At 37.7% G+C, this 17,130-nt stretch overlaps 2 protein-coding genes across 2 annotated transcripts in view; both read right to left on the reverse strand.

The window, feature by feature from the left end:
• Positions 1-731: 731 nt before the first annotated feature.
• On the reverse strand, positions 732-5,964 carry cbr4 (carbonyl reductase 4). The gene is made up of 6 exons (XM_054603332.1): positions 5,872-5,964; positions 4,566-4,743; positions 4,006-4,126; positions 3,340-3,476; positions 1,687-1,821; positions 732-1,598 (listed from the first exon to the last, which is right to left on the reverse strand). Exons 2-6 carry the CDS (start codon positions 4,708-4,710, stop codon positions 1,423-1,425), a joined length of 714 nt encoding a protein of 237 aa, XP_054459307.1. The 5' UTR covers positions 4,711-4,743; positions 5,872-5,964; the 3' UTR covers positions 732-1,422.
• A 3,625-nt stretch (positions 5,965-9,589) lies between these two features.
• Positions 9,590-17,130, reverse strand: part of sh3rf1 (SH3 domain containing ring finger 1) — a 48,363-nt gene continuing 40,822 nt past the window's right edge. Inside the window, exons 10-12 of the mRNA XM_054603326.1 lie at positions 16,147-16,427; positions 14,259-14,611; positions 9,590-13,023 (exon numbers count right to left, since the gene is read on the reverse strand). Of these exons, the coding sequence (XP_054459301.1) occupies positions 12,855-13,023; positions 14,259-14,611; positions 16,147-16,427 (803 nt within the window). The 3' untranslated portion in view covers positions 9,590-12,854. The remainder of the gene's footprint in view (positions 13,024-14,258; positions 14,612-16,146; positions 16,428-17,130) is intronic.

A 17,130-nucleotide genomic window follows, 5' to 3' on the forward strand; every position in this document is an offset into this window, starting at 1 on the left:
AAAACACATCATCACTCAGGGTGGAAACCGTTCTGTAAGAATGCAAATCAAGAGGAAACAGGAGACAGAAGAAAATAGAAGTCGTGACACTTTTGGAAGGTTAAACAACTTGTTCAGTGAAAGTGACGAGCAAAGCAGCTTTTTAAATCTCATCACTGAGCTTTTCCGTCACCTCCGACCCCGTCCGTCCACACTGCAGGTCCACTGCTGTAACCAGACACTCGAAACATTCCCAGAGCTAAAAATACCCCCCCGCCCCCATCCTCCCACCTCCACCCTCCCACCACTGCCACTAATTTCCTCCAGCTGCAGCCCGCCATGCCTGGCCCCCTCGACGGGCCCCTCCAGAGGTGGGCTCAGGGGGACATTCGCTGGCTTTGAGGGGGTCTCCCTGTGGGGGGGTGGGGGTCTACAATCAGTGGTTGGGCCGCTTTACAGTCGTGGAAAAAGTCCAACAGCGTTCAGTCCACTGATCAAATTTAGGACCTCGGGGCACAGAGGTCTGTACTGGGCCAGACTCTCTGGAGTCAGCAGCGTTAGTCATCATCACCGACTGTCACACACACACACACACACACACACACACACACACACACACACACACACACACACACACACACACACACACACACACACACACACACACACACAGAAAAGACAAGAGAGCAGCTGGACGGTGATCCTGAGACATGTGGTTTAGTGTCTCCTGTGTCAACAACAAGTTACTGCCTTTTAACAACCTGTGCAAAGATTTATGTTGCGTTCAAGTACTCATACTACAATCAAGGCCACATTAAAGTAGCATGAGCTCCGGGGCTACGACGTTTTCAAGGTTTTTTTAAGGCCCTGAAAGCATCATCAAGACTCCACTATTGGGCCGTCCGACCTGCACAAACAAACAGCCACACTTAGTTTGCATACAATAGAGAGCTGCAGGAATGTGTCCTGAACCCCAGAAATGAGTCAGCGTTTTATCACTTCCTGTTCCCTCGTCTCAAAGTCAATAGTTCTTTGAGTTCAAGGCTCAGCGTCATGATGAAGTAGCATGTCCTAACTGTATGCATAACATATACAACAGTACGCACTTTGTAAGAGCAGGTGTAGTTTGTACTAAAAGACAGAAAGAAATGCAACGCAGCCTCATTTTACTTCAGAATTTTAGTAACGATAATAGTAAACACTGAATCCATTCTCACACTGCTACAGCTGACACGACTCTGAATCCACATGTGACCACAGAGAAACATTCAACTTCATCCATGAAGTCGTTTTAGATGTAAATGTTCATCAGTCATCAGAAACACAGAGCTCACTGTCCTTCGTCTTATTCTTGAAACCATTTCCTCCACAGTCTCAAACACCAGTGAGGTTTCCACCTGCCTCTCTGGTGTTGTTTTTCATGGATAGAGAACTCTTCATTTCCTACATGGACAGCTGGAGTCCTCCGTCCACCACCAGCACCTGTCCTGTGACGTAGGACGACTCCAACAGGAAGAGAGCAGCCAGGGCGACCTCCTCCGGCTCGCCGAACCTCCCCAACGGGACGGAGCGGACCGCCTCCTCCTTCAGCCCGGCCGTCATGTCGGTGCGGATGAAACCTGGAAGTGTGAGAGAGAATGAAGCGACGTGAGGAAGACTTTAAAATAAAGAAGGTTCTGAGAGGAGAGAGGGTAGTTGTGTTTGTACCTGGAGCCAGCAGGTTGACTCTGACGTTACGAGAAGCGACTTCTTTCGCCAAAGAGAGCGTGAAGCCCTGTAGACCGGCTTTACTGGCGCTGTAGACACACTGACCAGCGTTCCCTCTCAGGCCCACAACGGAGCCTGCAAACAACAAACACACCACCATTGAGATTACTAAGTATGACTGAAACGTTTCAAAATAAAACATATTTGATGCCTTTATGCTTAACCCTCTAAACCCAAAAGGAGAGCATGGAAAAGCATGTTTTTCTTGAAACAATCGCCAAAATTACAGAAGCTGTGAAAAACATTATTATCATCAGAGTATCATCTTTCTTACGGTCCTTGAACACATCACGTTTGACAAACACTTCCATCAGAAAAAGCAACCGAAACGGAGCTTACAATTGTGATATTTTATCAAAAAAAAATTATATACATGTCTCATTTAAAATTTGTCCCCAAATAAACCGTTTACTTTAACCAGATTCTGTAAAGAACATTAAATTCTGAGCTCCTCAGTGAAACTATGAAGCCATGATTGATTCATCTGAGACCAACAAGCATGTGACAAAAACATCTGTGAAACTTTGACTGAACTTCAGGCTGCTGAACACAGAGCAGAGAGGAGAGGTTGTAGAAATAGCTAAAAATATATATTTCATGTGGAGCCTCCATTTTTATCTCTAACATTTGTAACACTTGTAGACACTTGTAAAGATGTAGAATAAATAGATCCCATTGTTTGTTAATTTTGGTAAAATAAATGATCAAAGAAATTCAACCTTTGTTTTTTTCTCTGTTATGATTTGTGTCATTATAACTGTGTTATTCTGCACAAAATACACGTTTCAGTTCCCTCTAATTCTAGTCATGATTGTTATGTTTCCATAGAGGTGTTGGACTTTTATATTGAAGTGAAAATCAAGACCACAGAGAGAAAAATGTGAAAGTAGCTAAAAAAATCAAAAGCAGACTACAGGTTTAAAATAATGAATGAAGTTTTCCTAAGTTCCAGTTAAATAAATGTAGTAAAACCTGCAAAAATGTATGTGAAACTAAAATGTACAAATTTGGGTCTTTACTTTAAAACTTGGTTGAATCTAAAGAGGGTAGCGATGACCAACACTGCCACCTAGTGGTCAAACTGAGAACATGAAGCTGACTGTGGAGGATTCAGATCCATCAGTAGTGATGATCAGTAGTCATCAGTAGAGATCAGTAGTCATCAGTAGTCAGTGATCAGTAGTCATCAGTAGTCATCAGTAGTCATCAGTAGTGATCAGTAGTCATCAGTAGAGATCAGTAGTGATCAGTAGTCATCAGTAGTGATCAGTAGTCATCAGTAGTGATCAGTAGTGATCAGTAGTGATCAGTAGTCATCAGTAGTGATCAGTAGTGATCAGTAGTCATCAGTAGTCATCAGTAGTCATCAGTAGTGATCAGTAGTGATCAGTAGTGATCAGTAGTCATCAGTAGTGATCAGTAGTGATCAGTAGTGATCAGTAGTGATCAGTAGAGATCAGTAGTCATCAGTAGTGATCAGTAGTCATCAGTAGTGATCAGTAGTCAGTAGTCATCAGTAGTGATCAGTAGTGATCAGTAGTCATCAGTAGTGATCAGTAGTCATCAGTAGTCATCAGTAGTGATCAGTAGTACCTATGTTCACTATGGCGGCTCCAGGAGTGCGCAGCATGCTACGCAGAGCCGCCCTGCAGGTCAGCATGGAACCCAGCAGGTTGGTGTGAAGAACAGCCAACATGTCCTCCGGTTTAGTCCTCAGCAGCAGAGCGTCCCTGAACAGAAACAGAACCCCCCCATGACCAACGTTAATATGATCCTGAACATTCTTTCAGATGACATTATAATTCATTCTCAGCTAAAGGAAAATAAGAGAATTTTGAATTAAATGTTCCGAGACAAACAAGATTTTCTTGGACATTTGAATGTTTCTCTCATTTTACGCGTGTTTTCAATGAGAGATTGTTCACCTGTTTTCTAGGTGTTCAGGGATGTTTGGGAACCAAAACTTTTGCTGTGGCAACTAAATAAATAAGTTATACATACTAGAGCAACCAATGTAAAAATTTTGTCTGGAGCCTTCTTTAACATGTCATCTAAGTTGGAGTAGTTTACTTATTCTGCCTGGTGAATGTGTCCATCTTGAAAGTATTGTATTTAATGGCTTCCAGTGGGCATCACAATAACAATAGGCATAATAATGTGTTATTTCCACTACAGAAGAGACAATGTTCTCTGCAATTAGGTGAGTCTGGTTGAAAAATATCAGCATATAGTCAATAATGTGATGGAGTGTCTGCTCACCTGTTGATGCCGGCTGCATTGACGAGATAAGTGACGTCTCCACACGTCTTCTGGATCGTCTCAAAGCTCCTCTGGACCTCCTGCTCTCTGGAGACGTCACAGCTGAGAGCGACGTGGTCGACTGGAGAGCAGAAACAGAAGCTCTGTGAGCAAAGTTAAGACTATTCTATATATATATATATATATATATATCATTACACAAAACCTAATCAGTCTTCTCTGTTAAACTATGGAACTGTCTGCCAACTGAACAGTTTTAACGTTTTTAATAGATTCATTAAATCAAAAGAAACAACACTGTTCTCACAGCTAAGCATAGCATTTCATTTCCTATTCTCTTGGCCTTCGAATGAGCGTTTTTAAATTGTATTTACACAACCTTTAACAATGTGTTTCTTTTTCACTTTGGCTTTTGATGATTCATGTAAAGCGCTTTTAATTTGTAGCTGAAATGTTCTGCATAAATAAACTTGGATTGTTGAAGAAACAAGAAGAAACCTGAACTAAACCAGCCGTATCTGAACAGTTCATGATGCATGTTTGTGTGCATCTCTTCATACCTCCAGGCAGAGATGCCACAGCGGCTCGGGCGGCGTCTTCGTTCCTGGAGACGACGGCCACCCTGCAGCCTCTCTCGGCCAGCAGGCGGGACACGGCCCCCCCGATGCCCCTGGAGCCGCCACACACCACCGCCAGCCGGGACATGACGCCCTGATGGAGAGACGGCAGCACTGAGGCCTAAATGTAAAAGAGACAAGATAAGAGAGGTTTAATATTGTCCATCTATATACAGAGCAGAGGAGGGAGACTGGGTTCACCTGGTTCTCCGTGCACAATGAAAAGAAGGAACAAAAGAACACAAGGTGCAAAAAACAATATCAAAGACAAGGTTCAAGCATATAGTGCAATAATAGAAAAAATAGTGTCAATAAATGTGAACAAATGCAATGGTATAAGTGCATTAAACAACAAAAAAGCAGTTTATGTATCCTGATATATTTATCTTGTAAAATGCTAGTAGTCAGTTGTCTAAAAGCACATGTGAGAAGTTTGCTTTCAGGGTTTGTTTTAAATTAAAACTATGATAATTTCCTCAATTAAACCAAGCAATCAAAGGAGATTTCTTGCAGAAAGTCAATGCAATCTTCTCCCATGAGTAGCTTCAGTGGTGCCTGGAAAAGTGAATTATTTTGCATATTTCTTTCACCCAAAAATATACCAGTAGTATTTTCTAATTTCACTTCTGCTGCTTGACTCCAGGGAATAAGGATCATTATGAAATTTACAAGATTTGCAATCAATACTTACCCACAGAGACAGTAGTCCAAGATAAGTTAAGATCTCTATATGTTTTACATTAATAGACTATAATCTCTTGTCATTGCATATTTGTTTTATTCTTAATACTGTGAATACCTTTGCACATCCCCTAGAATATATTCTTGCACATTCTTGCATAACACTTTTATTTTAAACAGCAACACTGTGCATATTCTCATATTTATTTTACTGTAGTATACAAATTTAATTTATTGCAATTTTTTCTATTCTATATTTATTTTTCTTGTCAATGCACTAATATATATATAAGCAAATTCCTATTTTGTGAAACCTACTTGGCAATAAACAGGATTCTGAAACATATATATATATATTATTAATTGACTATAAAAGGCATAAATAAAATACTGTGAAGTGTAATAAGATAAATGAGACATACTGAAGACTGATTAGTCATAAAACAGTCTAATAAACAGAAAGGACTCTTGCTGTATTTTGGGTCATTCTGCAGTTTGTGCCCCTAAAAGCTTCCAGTTAGTTAATGTGTGATTATGTGGTCATTGTGTGGATTCTTATGAAGCCTACCTTGTGTTCTGCTGCAGTCTTCAGAGGATTAATCGTGTTTCTCTTCAGGAAACGTGTTCACAGAGTCGCCATGTTTGTTGTTTTCAGTGTCGCTGCACCGCTCGGCTTTGGCCGGTAGAGGGCGCAGTGGACACACAGCAGAACACAGGACTGCAACCAGGACTACAAACAGGACTACAAACAGACTATAACAGGACTACAAACAGGACTACAAAACAGACTACAACCAGACTACAAACAGGACTACAGGCTACAAACACATATAACAGGACTACAAATTACAACAGGACTATGACAGGACTACCACAACAGGACTACAACAGACTATAACAGGACTACAACCAGACTACAACAGGACTACAACCAGGACTACAACCAGGACTACAAACAGACTATAACAGGACTACAACCAGGACTACAAACAGACTATAACAGGACTACAAACAGGACTACAAACAGGACTACAAACAGGACTACAACCAGGCTACAAACACACTATAACAGGACTACAACCAGACTACAACAGGACTACAAACAGACTACAACAGACTACAACCAGACTATAACAGGACTACAACAGGATACAACAGGACTACAAACAGACTATAACAGGACTACAAACAGACTACAACAGGACTACAACAGGACTACAAACAGACTATAACAGGACTACAAACAGGACTACAAACAGACTATAACAGGACTACAACAACCAGACTACAACAGACTACAACAGGACTACAAACAGACTACAACAGGACTACAACCAGGACTACAACAGGACTACAAACAGACTACAACCAGACTACAACAGACTACAAACAGACTATAACAGGACTACAACAAGACTACAAACAGACTACAACAGGACTACAACCAGGACTACAAACAGACTACAACAGGACTACAGACTACAACCAGACTATAACAGGACTACAACAGGACTACAACAGGACTACAAACAGACTACAACAGACTATAACAGGACTACAACCAGACTACAAACAGGACTACAAACAGACTACAAACAGGACTACAAACAGACTACAAACAGACTACAACAGGACTACAGACTACAACAGGGCATATATATATACACAGTACCAGTCAAAAGTTTGTACACACCTTCTCATTCAATGGTTTTTCTTTATTTTTATTTTTTTCTACATTGTAGATTAATATTGAAGACATCCAAACTATGAAGGAACACATATGGAATTATGTGGTAAACAAACAAATGCTCAACAAACCAGAATATGTTTTATATTTTACATTCTTCAAAGTAGTTGAATGAGAAGGTGTGTCCAAACTTTTGACTGGTACTGTATATATATATATATATATATATATATACTGTAATCTCACAAAGATACTCACAGCTCTTCTCTCTGGGTTAACTTTAAGAAGATTAGACATTTACGCCGACACACGGTACCCTAACTGAAATATCTCTTTTCCTCTTAATTGCAGTCATTTATTCTCCCTTTCTTTCTTAACATATTTCTCCCCGTGGAAACATACATCTCCAGGAAAGCGAAGCTGTCTCTGCTGTGAGTTGTGGCGGTGAGGGTGGGCGGCCTCCACCTGGACGCTCCGTCAGACACTCTGCAGGAATCATTCATGAGGTTAGATCACATTCAGCGCCGGAGAGCCGACCCGTGACCCGAACAATATGAATTAAATCAGTGCTGCAGCAGAATAATACAACTCCAGTTATTTTTCAACAATATACAGAATTAGTTTCTTAACTTTATCTATTTATATGGAAATATGCAGTAATTATTCTGTGTCAGAGAGATACATGGAGCTTGATTTGTATTCATTTATTCCCATCTTTCACACCTTACTGATCTATTTATGCTCACCTCTTTCACGTTTGCATGCACATAAATACTCAGACACATATGCACACAAGATATTTCTCTGTTACTTTGCATATGCATGTGTGCTGTACACACATAACTAACCCACTTCTGAGATAAAAATAGAAGTTTTTGCCTCGTAGCTTGTACTAACATTTACATTTCAGTTCTGTTTCAGACCTGCATGACAAAATCATTTTCTTGATGATTTCTTTGATTTTTGAGGTTTACCTTTTTGCTGTTGCATTTATGTTTTTCTCTTCATTTCATTATGAATTGTTAAATCTGAAAAAAAGTACATGACATTTGAATGTTGTATAAATACTATACATTTCCATTCATAAAATGTTATATTTACATATTATATAGATTTATATGTATCTATTTTATATATTATATACATTTATACATATATATATATATATATATACATACATACATATACATATGTACATACATATATATATATATATACGTCAACACACGTATGTATGTATATATATATACTGTATATATATTTATTTTTTTACAGGATAAATGTACTATTTCTGCTCATTTGTATAATTCCTGCTGGTTCTTCTGATGCTCTTACATTGGTATATCTTATTTCCATGGTAACCGCCCTCAGCATGGAGCCGTGACCTCTGGTTCTTGTCACTTCCTGTCAGTGTTTCCCGGCCGAACACACGGAGAAGGTTCACCTCTCTGCTCGGCTGAACGTCTCAGGAGAAGCTGAACCTTTTTACTCCTGGAGACTCTAACGAGCACATGCACCGTGACTTACCCCAATTACTCTTAATTAGGAACAACTGGTTATTTTGCTGGTAATTTATCTTATGTGTCGAGTTCATAACAGGTCTCAAGGTGAGACGTATGAGGCTGAAACATTGTTTTTCATTTAGAGATTTGGTTTATTTTTCTTCCATAACACGTCTTCTTTCAGACTAATGGAAAAAATACATTTAATTTACTACTTTGTCTATTAGCGTCTGTAGATTTCTCCTAAATTCACCAAGTTACCATTAGATAATGCCTCATTTGCATAAAATAATTGTCCTAATGTAATGTTAATATCTATTAGTTAATGTTTTTACCCTATTAACCTTTAAATGCTTCATTTTCAACATATACAACTAAAATACAAATATAAAAAAAAACAATAAGTCACTTTTGAATTAGCAACAAACCAAAGCAATGCTACACTAAAACTACTTTTTTTGCATGTATTATTTTTTGTATGCATGATTAAATGTATACACTGAAACAGAAAAACAAACAAAAAAACCAAACACAAAAACATAGTTATATATATATATAAATAAAAAAACAGTTATATATATATATAAAATAAATATATAAAAATATATATAATATAAAATATAATATAAAATATATATATAATATAAAAAATATTATATATATAATATAAAAAATATATATATATATATATATAATATATTTTATATTCAGTGCCATTAAATAAATGTATTATTATTATCATTATTAATATCAGTCCTTCTGTACTTTGTATTAAGAACAAAAGGGTAAAGGAGTGACAGAAATACTCAGTCAGAATCGGTCTATGTCTTCACTAAAACTTCTGTCCAGGTACCAACGTAACACAAGAGAAAACACAACATTACAGTAATATATGGAAGAGTATTAGGACCAGAAATGAAAGAAAAAAAATTGCATTTTGAGAATTAAGTTGTCATTTTAGCAGGCTATATGTGAACGCTAGTAGTCTTTATTCTCAAAAGTTAAACCTTTAAACTCGCCATCTTGTCTTTATTCTCAAAACGAAATTTCAACTTAATTCTCAAAATGAACAAAATAAAAATAAAAAATCTTCCTCCATTTGTTCCCCTGATTCTCTTCCATAATAATAAAAATCGACTTTACCAGAAGAAAACTTATGGAAACCATTAGCTTTTATTGTTATAGAGATTTTTTTTTACAAAATGTGCTATTCCCTCAAATACTTCAGAATGTTTTTCACATAATAGATTTGTGCCAAATTTCAGTTTCACCATTTTTCAGACATACAACAAACTAACTACAGACCAAAAAAAATCAAATAAAAAAAATCAAGTAAGTCACCTTGGCATGAGGAAAAATCTGTTAAATTGAAACAAGCAAACTGAAGTTGCCACGTGTTCCAATAAATGTAAAGTATAGTTTATTAACTGTTAAGAAATGCTTCATGTTTTGAGATCTGTGCAGCCTTTTCATGAACAAACAGATGAGAAGTCAGTTCGGTTAGATGCGTCGGCGTAACGTGAATATTAAAGGCTTACCAGTGAAATGAAAAAGACACCCAGAGGAACCAGTGCTCAGAGCCGGAGGTCGGCGCGGTGATTGCCAAGACAACGTCAGATTAATTCTACATAAATTCAGAAAGACAAAAATAATAATAATAATAAAAAAAAAAGGCCCTAACAGTGATTTGTACCATCCTTTTTCAACACACTCCAAATTTTCAAACAAACTACAACATATTCCAGCAGTCAGTTACACAGTGGTCCCCCTCGATTAACAACAAAAGACTACAAGAAAATAAAAAAAAAAGTCCAATTCAGCCATTAAATTCATTCTCAAGCCACATTTGGCACGATTCAGTGATTGCCTCGACTTTAAAGTGTTTAAATACCTCACAAGAGTTGAAGATCAATGAGTCACATTACATGAAATGTCGTGGGGTCCACTGAGGCAGGAGGCTGTAATGTCTATACCTAACAATACCTTTATTTTGAAGGAATTCCGATGAAAGAAAACCGGTCTTTTTTTAATTCTAAAACTGCCTGTTTCTTTTGTTTTATGTCCACAAGCACCAACAAGTCCCCTCAAATCAACACAGAACTCTTACAGTAATTCAAGTCAATACGATACCCAACTTTAAGAACGTTTTTATAGATGTACAACAAAAAAACAAAAACTCAAAAATAAAGAAAAACCAAAAGGGAGGTTCAAAGAGATTTCAATAAAAAGCTTTCCAGATGCGACAGAATTACTCGTCTCTTCCTGTGGACTCGTACGATGATGTGTGACTTCAGGCAAACACTCTGTGCTTTAGCTAGCTGTGTTTTTGTTACCTTAAGTCACATTGGGAATGAGTTTTTAGTGTAGAAAAACTTAAATATACACTGATAATAATCTGTTGTGTGTGCAGTGTTATGTCGCTCTTGTGCTGGAGAGCTACGTCTGAGAGGAGCTACTCTGGTCTGTAAATACAAAGAAAAGTACAAAGTAAGCGAATATTTCTGACTGCAACGTCCGTCTTGGAGTGTTTAAAAAAAAAAAGAAGGCATTAACGAACACATCTGACACCACTCTGTCTCCAGCAGGAGGCTTCGCTAATCACATGCACATATTTGATCGCTGCAGGTAACATTTCACTTTGCAACACCAGAGGAAATAAAACAACTGGAGGTCAGTGAACGCCCCACGGGAATATTTTAGATGTGCATCCGGCGGCTCTTTGTTATGATCCTCAGGTTGAGTCAATGCCTTTAGAAATGGAGAAATATTTTCCTCATTTGTTCTGACCCCGGTGCATCTGAAGGACCGGCTCTCTTCTGCTTTGATTTAATGATAAAACAGCAGTCGGATCGGAGGAAAAAAAAAAAGTGTAACTGATGTGATTGAATAAGGCTCCTGCCAGCTTCATGTGTTGATCTATGGAATAAGTTAAAATGTGTAACATATCTATATCAACAGCTCATACTGGTTTGTTTTTAGGACTAATCATCTTTGTGTCCTTTTATGTACAATAAAGTGAGGAACAGTACAAGGCACACAATTAAAACAGCTGAATTGTTACAAAGATATAAATAACCAACAAAAAAAAAAGGAAAAAAGTTCATGAGTAGTGTGCTCTCCGCTGACTACGGAAGCCCTGAAGGTACATAATTCAAACATTTATTTTAATACAGTTATCTTGGGATGATTAATTAATTTCTCTAGAAAATACAAAGGTTGTTTCCTGTTATTACTTTAAGTGTTTGGGTCAAATCAATACGACTGCAAGTGATTTAAACGGCCCAGATGAACTGACAGCGATATACATGTGTGACTACATCCTGTTTTCAAAATAAGATGTTAACAAAATACATAAATGGAAATAGGATTAAATGGATGATATTTACAAGCACGTTTCCTTTGTCTCTAATAAAAGGAAAAGGAATAATTCCTGACAATGACTGATGCATTTGAGCTGAAGTCATCTCTGAAATCAAGAATGAAATCAAATTAGAGATTTTCCAAAGTAAAAGTCCAACATTTCTACCGTGCAATAGCCACATTTCTTTTCAGATCTGAAGTCTTTTCAGTATGTTTATAGTCAGACATGTCCTGAAATGAGAAGCAGCTATGGAGCAATGTGTGTTTTTATAGCACTTCAAGTTCACAAATGTAGCTATTTCATGCTAGAAATGTGGGACTTTTACTTTGGAGACTGTCATAATTGACTGTATGTAGTCAGAGATTATTATTCTTTTTTTTCCAGCAACACAAAAATAACAAAATAAAGATATTTCCCTCACAATTTAGTGGTATTCTCTTTGTAATCTATAAGCAACACAGGCAATATTTTATATACTTATTCAGAATATAATCCATTTAATCTTATATGTACTTGTTAACACCTTATTTTGAAAATCGGATGTTTTCACACATGTACATCTCTCCACTAACTCCACTAAGTCCATCTCCATCAGCTGGATCTGTGCCGTTTGAATACATTCACTGTCGGATTGTTGGACCCAAACATTCAACCTTTTGTTTTCTCGTGATAACAACAAATAACTAACTCTAATATCAAGATGAAGATATTAAAAACAATGTTTGAATGTGGCCGTTCAGGGCTTCCGTATCTCACTCTGTCCACTGTGCTTACAATGACAACATGTTCTGCTCTTCTCTGCAGCTCTCTCTCTCTCTCTCTCATGTGCCGACAGCGTTCGTTCTCTGAAGGAGTTAAAGTGTCGATATGAAGGTTTCGGTCAAACCGGCAAACCTCGCGAGCGCTGATCCGTTTTGGTTTTTGCACGGCGTCGCACCGCAGCGAGGCCAGCGACCATGTTGGCTCACCGTAGTGTTCATGTTTATGTGTGTGTGTGTGTGTTAGATGCTGTCCACAAAGCTGCCGGGGAACAGTCCGGTCCTGCCGTTCCTCTGCAGCGTGCCTTTGAACCAGCCGTCCTCTCTCTTCCTGTGGACGAACACAATGTCGCCCTCCTTCAGTTCCAGCTCCGCCTCGCTCTGGGGGGGATACGACACCACCACTCTGTACCTGAGGGAGGACGGACGGAGAGGCAAAGTCAGCGAAGGACACAACGATGACAAAGTCACGAATATAGTGCAGTGAAGCGGGAGGAGCTGAAAACAGCAAACCATATTTTTAGCTTTTTTGATTACTTTCTCCATCATGTCAGCGAGTCCTCTTTCTTTCATCTTTCCATTCTACCCTGTCCATCTTTTCCAAATATAGAATTATATAAAAGAAGTGGACGGAGTAACTGATGTTCATCCATTCTTTCATCAAGTTTGATGTCTAAAGATAAGATAAGATAAGATAATCCTTTATTAGTCTTAGTTTATACTCGCCGTAGTGAAGACGGAGCGAGGCGTGATCACGTGACTGTCACAAATATTGAATTGATAAAAACATTATTTACATGTGTAGGGATTTTACAAAGAAGGACAATTTGTTTTTAGATGCTGTAGAAACAGGAGGTCTCAAAAATCTACATTTGAGTAAAATTTTTGCAGCCAAATCAAATAGTTTACAGGATATTCAACCTTTGTTTCCTAATATTGCATTTGATAATTGATCTGTTTCTTTACAGATATTGTAGAAAAGGCAATAAAGCAGTCAATGAATATGAAATCTAAGTTTACAGGTAATAAGAATCCATCCTCGTCTGAAACAGCGAGCGGACCAAATACTCTTCTTTAATAGCTTTTAAATTACTTTCTCATTAATTTCCCCTATTTTTATCTTTCCATTCTATCCTGTCCATCTCTTCCAACTATAGAATAATATAAAAAAAGTGGACGGAGTAACTGATGTCATCCATTTTTTTTTAGATTCTGTAGAAACTGGAGTTCTCAAAAATCTACATTTGAGTAAATATTTTGCTGCCAAATCAAATAGTTTACAGGATATTCAACCCTTGTTTCCTAATATTGCATTTAATAATTGATCCGTTTCTTTATAATGCATTTAATACTTGACTTCTTTCTTTGAAGGGTTTGTATAAAGGTAATTAAGTAGTATATGAATATGAGATATGAGTTTATAGTTAATTATAATCCCTCTTTGGCATTTTGGAGTTTAGTTTATGGCGTTTTGCCGGTTACACTTAGTCTATGTTCATATCTATGCGCTACACTGGTTGTCCTTTTCATTCCTCACACTTCATTTTGTTTGCACGTCCTCTGGTGTTTGGGAGAATAAACGACACCAAGGTTAAGTATAAACAAAGCTTCACATTCTCTATGAACGTTAGATTGGTGTCACCGTACCGCTCACAGATGATGGGCCGTGCGTCGTGCTGCTGAGATAAGAGAGAGGAGCACGGCTGGCGAGGAGGAGGAGCGATGGGTGCGCATCCATCGAGGGGGCTGCTCTTCCGGTGAGAGGATTCTGGTACCGAGGAAGACGAGAAGGCAGAAGATAAAGCAGCAGAAGGTTCGGGCTCGAGGCCTCCGACACCGCCGCTGGAGCCGGAGGGAGGGGAGGTGTCGGGGCCGACGGCGCCGTGGAGCGCCTCTGCAGCAGCAGCTTGTTCCGCCTCCAGGGTGGGAGAGGAGGGAGGAGACGGACGAGACTTCTTCTTGTTGGAGGACAACAGCTTCAGGAGACTCTTCTTTTCTCTCTGCAGAAACAAAAGCATCATTTGTTTGTTAGAGAAGTCGTTTAAAAAAAACACAGAGAAAGGTTCATTCTAGAGGTCGGAACTCGCCGCCCCACAAACACACAAGTGGTCTGAGAAATTGCTATTTTTAGCAGACAGACAGACAAACATCAGCAAATGTCACCCGTCCACTACGGGGCATTTCAATCATCAGGCAAGTTAGAACGACTGTAGAAAAGAAACATTGCTGCTTTTTTTCTGTTTGAGGCCATATAACAAAAACTGTCTCCTTATGTTCTCTATTAACATAAAAAAATAACATGTATATTTTTTTAAATAAACTAAAATAAACAACAAGGTAATATAAACCATACTTCGGTGTTTCATTTTTACCTCTGTACTTGATTATTTCATTAAACTTCTTTTTACAAAATGAACAAAAACACTGGCAACGAGGAAGATCTTAGGTCCATAATAGAGAATAAATATGAAACAAAGTTTAAACCTTTTAAACTAAAACCATTTACTAATCACAAATAAAAAAAACAAACAAGATAAGATCAATGAATTAAAAAGATATTTAACACAAACAAAACATTAAAGTCATCCCTGCTTTCAAAAATGCATAAGACTTATAATAATGTCATCTCTACAACCTGCACTCTTTCTGGTGAAAGTGCTTAAAAAGTTTTTTGATACAGAAAGATTTTAAAACTACAATATTTTATAAACATGCAAGATTTTATGTACGTGTCCTGGTTGATGCAATTTGACAGTTTGTTTCAAGTGTGTCAACTCTTTTAAGTGCATTTTTTTTTATGTTGTTTTAAACTTTTGTTAAAGTTTGTTATTAATGTTTTTATGTGATTAAACTTTTACGCTGCCATCCTGGCTAGGACCCCCTTGTTTCAGTGATTTAAAATCTGAATGGGATTACCCTGGAGAAATAAAGGTTAAATAAAATGTAATAAAAAAAGAAGATATGCTAGACAAATTCTCTAGCATGCAAACATCTACTGCAAATAGCAACAGCAATGGATAATTATTAAGGCTGTATATTTGCAAAAATAGGCGATATGATACGTATCATGATACCGGGGTTTGATTCAACATATTGCTGTTTTACGTTATTATTATTATGATGTTGTTTTACTGAGTTGTTTTTGTCTTTGCTATATTTGTTTGTGTAGCACTTTGGTCAAATGTTTTTAAATGTGCTTTATGAATACATTTGGATTGGATACATAGCGATACTGTTATCAAGGCAATATATAAATCAAAATATAGGAAAACTGTCTTTGTGTGAAGAACATGCCATCATCTGCATAAAATCAGATTTTTTACAATTTACATTTATCAGTTTCTGTAACAACCAACATCACAGCATTACTTTTTGCACAATCTCAGCCACAAATCTTTGCATCCTTGAGAATAGACACAGTATCACTAAACATAATATCACCACACATAACTGTATTAATGTTTTCTTGTCCCTCTAATACTTAGAAACAGATATATTATAACAGTTATATAAGAAATATTCAGACATGTCTGACCTTGTCCTGTCGGCAGTTGAGAGCCGTGCTGTTGGAAGTCGGGTTGACGGTGAGGACAGTCACGGGTCTCAGAGCGTCACCCTCCAGGGATGCGGCGCTGACGTTGGGTGGAGTCAGAGACGCGGCGGCGCAGCCCATCGCCGCTCCGGCCCGGGAGCAGCACTGGGCCGGACCGGAGGAAGGCTGAGGGCAAACGGCGAGGTGAGGCAGGTACGCCACGGGTGTAGCAGTCTGGAGGGGAGTCACGGCAGCTGTGGGCCGGTCCTGACTGTGACATGCAGCTGCAAGAAAAAAGATATTATAAACAATAATACATGTTTAAAACTAAGGGTGGGTGAATTAATGGATTCATGTACGAGTCTCGAAAACGTCAGGCAAGTTAGAACGACTGTAGAAAAGAAACATTGCTGCTTTTTTTCTGTTTGAGGCCATATAACAAAAATTGTCTCCTTATGTTCTCTATTAACATAAAAAAAATAACATGTATATTTTTTTAAATAAACTGAAATAAACAACAAGGTAATATAAACCATACTTCGGTGTTTCATTTTTACCTCTGTACTTGATTATTTCATTAAACTTCTTTTTACAAAATGAACAAAAACACTGGCAACGAGGAAGATCTTAGGTCCATAATAGAGAATAAATATGAAACAAAGTACCTTTTAAACTAAAACCATTTACTAATCACAAATAAAAAAACATAATATCGGTCCTGACTGTGACATGCAGCTGCAAGAAAAAAGATATTATAAACAATAATACATGTTTAAAACTAAGGGTGGGTGAATTAATGGATTCATGTACGAGTCTCGATTCTTTTCTATGATTTCTTATACATTTGTTCCACTTTATTGATTTTATTTACCAATAAAGCTGATAATTATCATTCATTATTATTAATTATCTTTTTATCATCTTCAGTAGATGAACATCTATACAAAATCTGAGTTTCATACAATAAATGTTCAATCTAGTTAATAA

This window comes from Anoplopoma fimbria, chromosome 8, assembly GCF_027596085.1.
Source record: "Anoplopoma fimbria isolate UVic2021 breed Golden Eagle Sablefish chromosome 8, Afim_UVic_2022, whole genome shotgun sequence".
NCBI lineage: Eukaryota > Metazoa > Chordata > Actinopteri > Perciformes > Anoplopomatidae > Anoplopoma > Anoplopoma fimbria.

Coding starts and splice junctions, on each gene's coding strand:
- cbr4 (XM_054603332.1), bottom strand. CDS start 4,710: ATGTCCCGGCTGGCGGTGGTGTGTGGCGGCTCCAGGGGCATCGGGGGG. Junction 4,127..4,565: donor TGTGGCATCTCTGCCTGGAG/GTATGAAGAGAT, acceptor TCTGCTCTCCAG/TCGACCACGTCGCTCTCAGC. Junction 3,477..4,005: donor AATGCAGCCGGCATCAACAG/GTGAGCAGACAC, acceptor GTTTCTGTTCAG/GGACGCTCTGCTGCTGAGGA.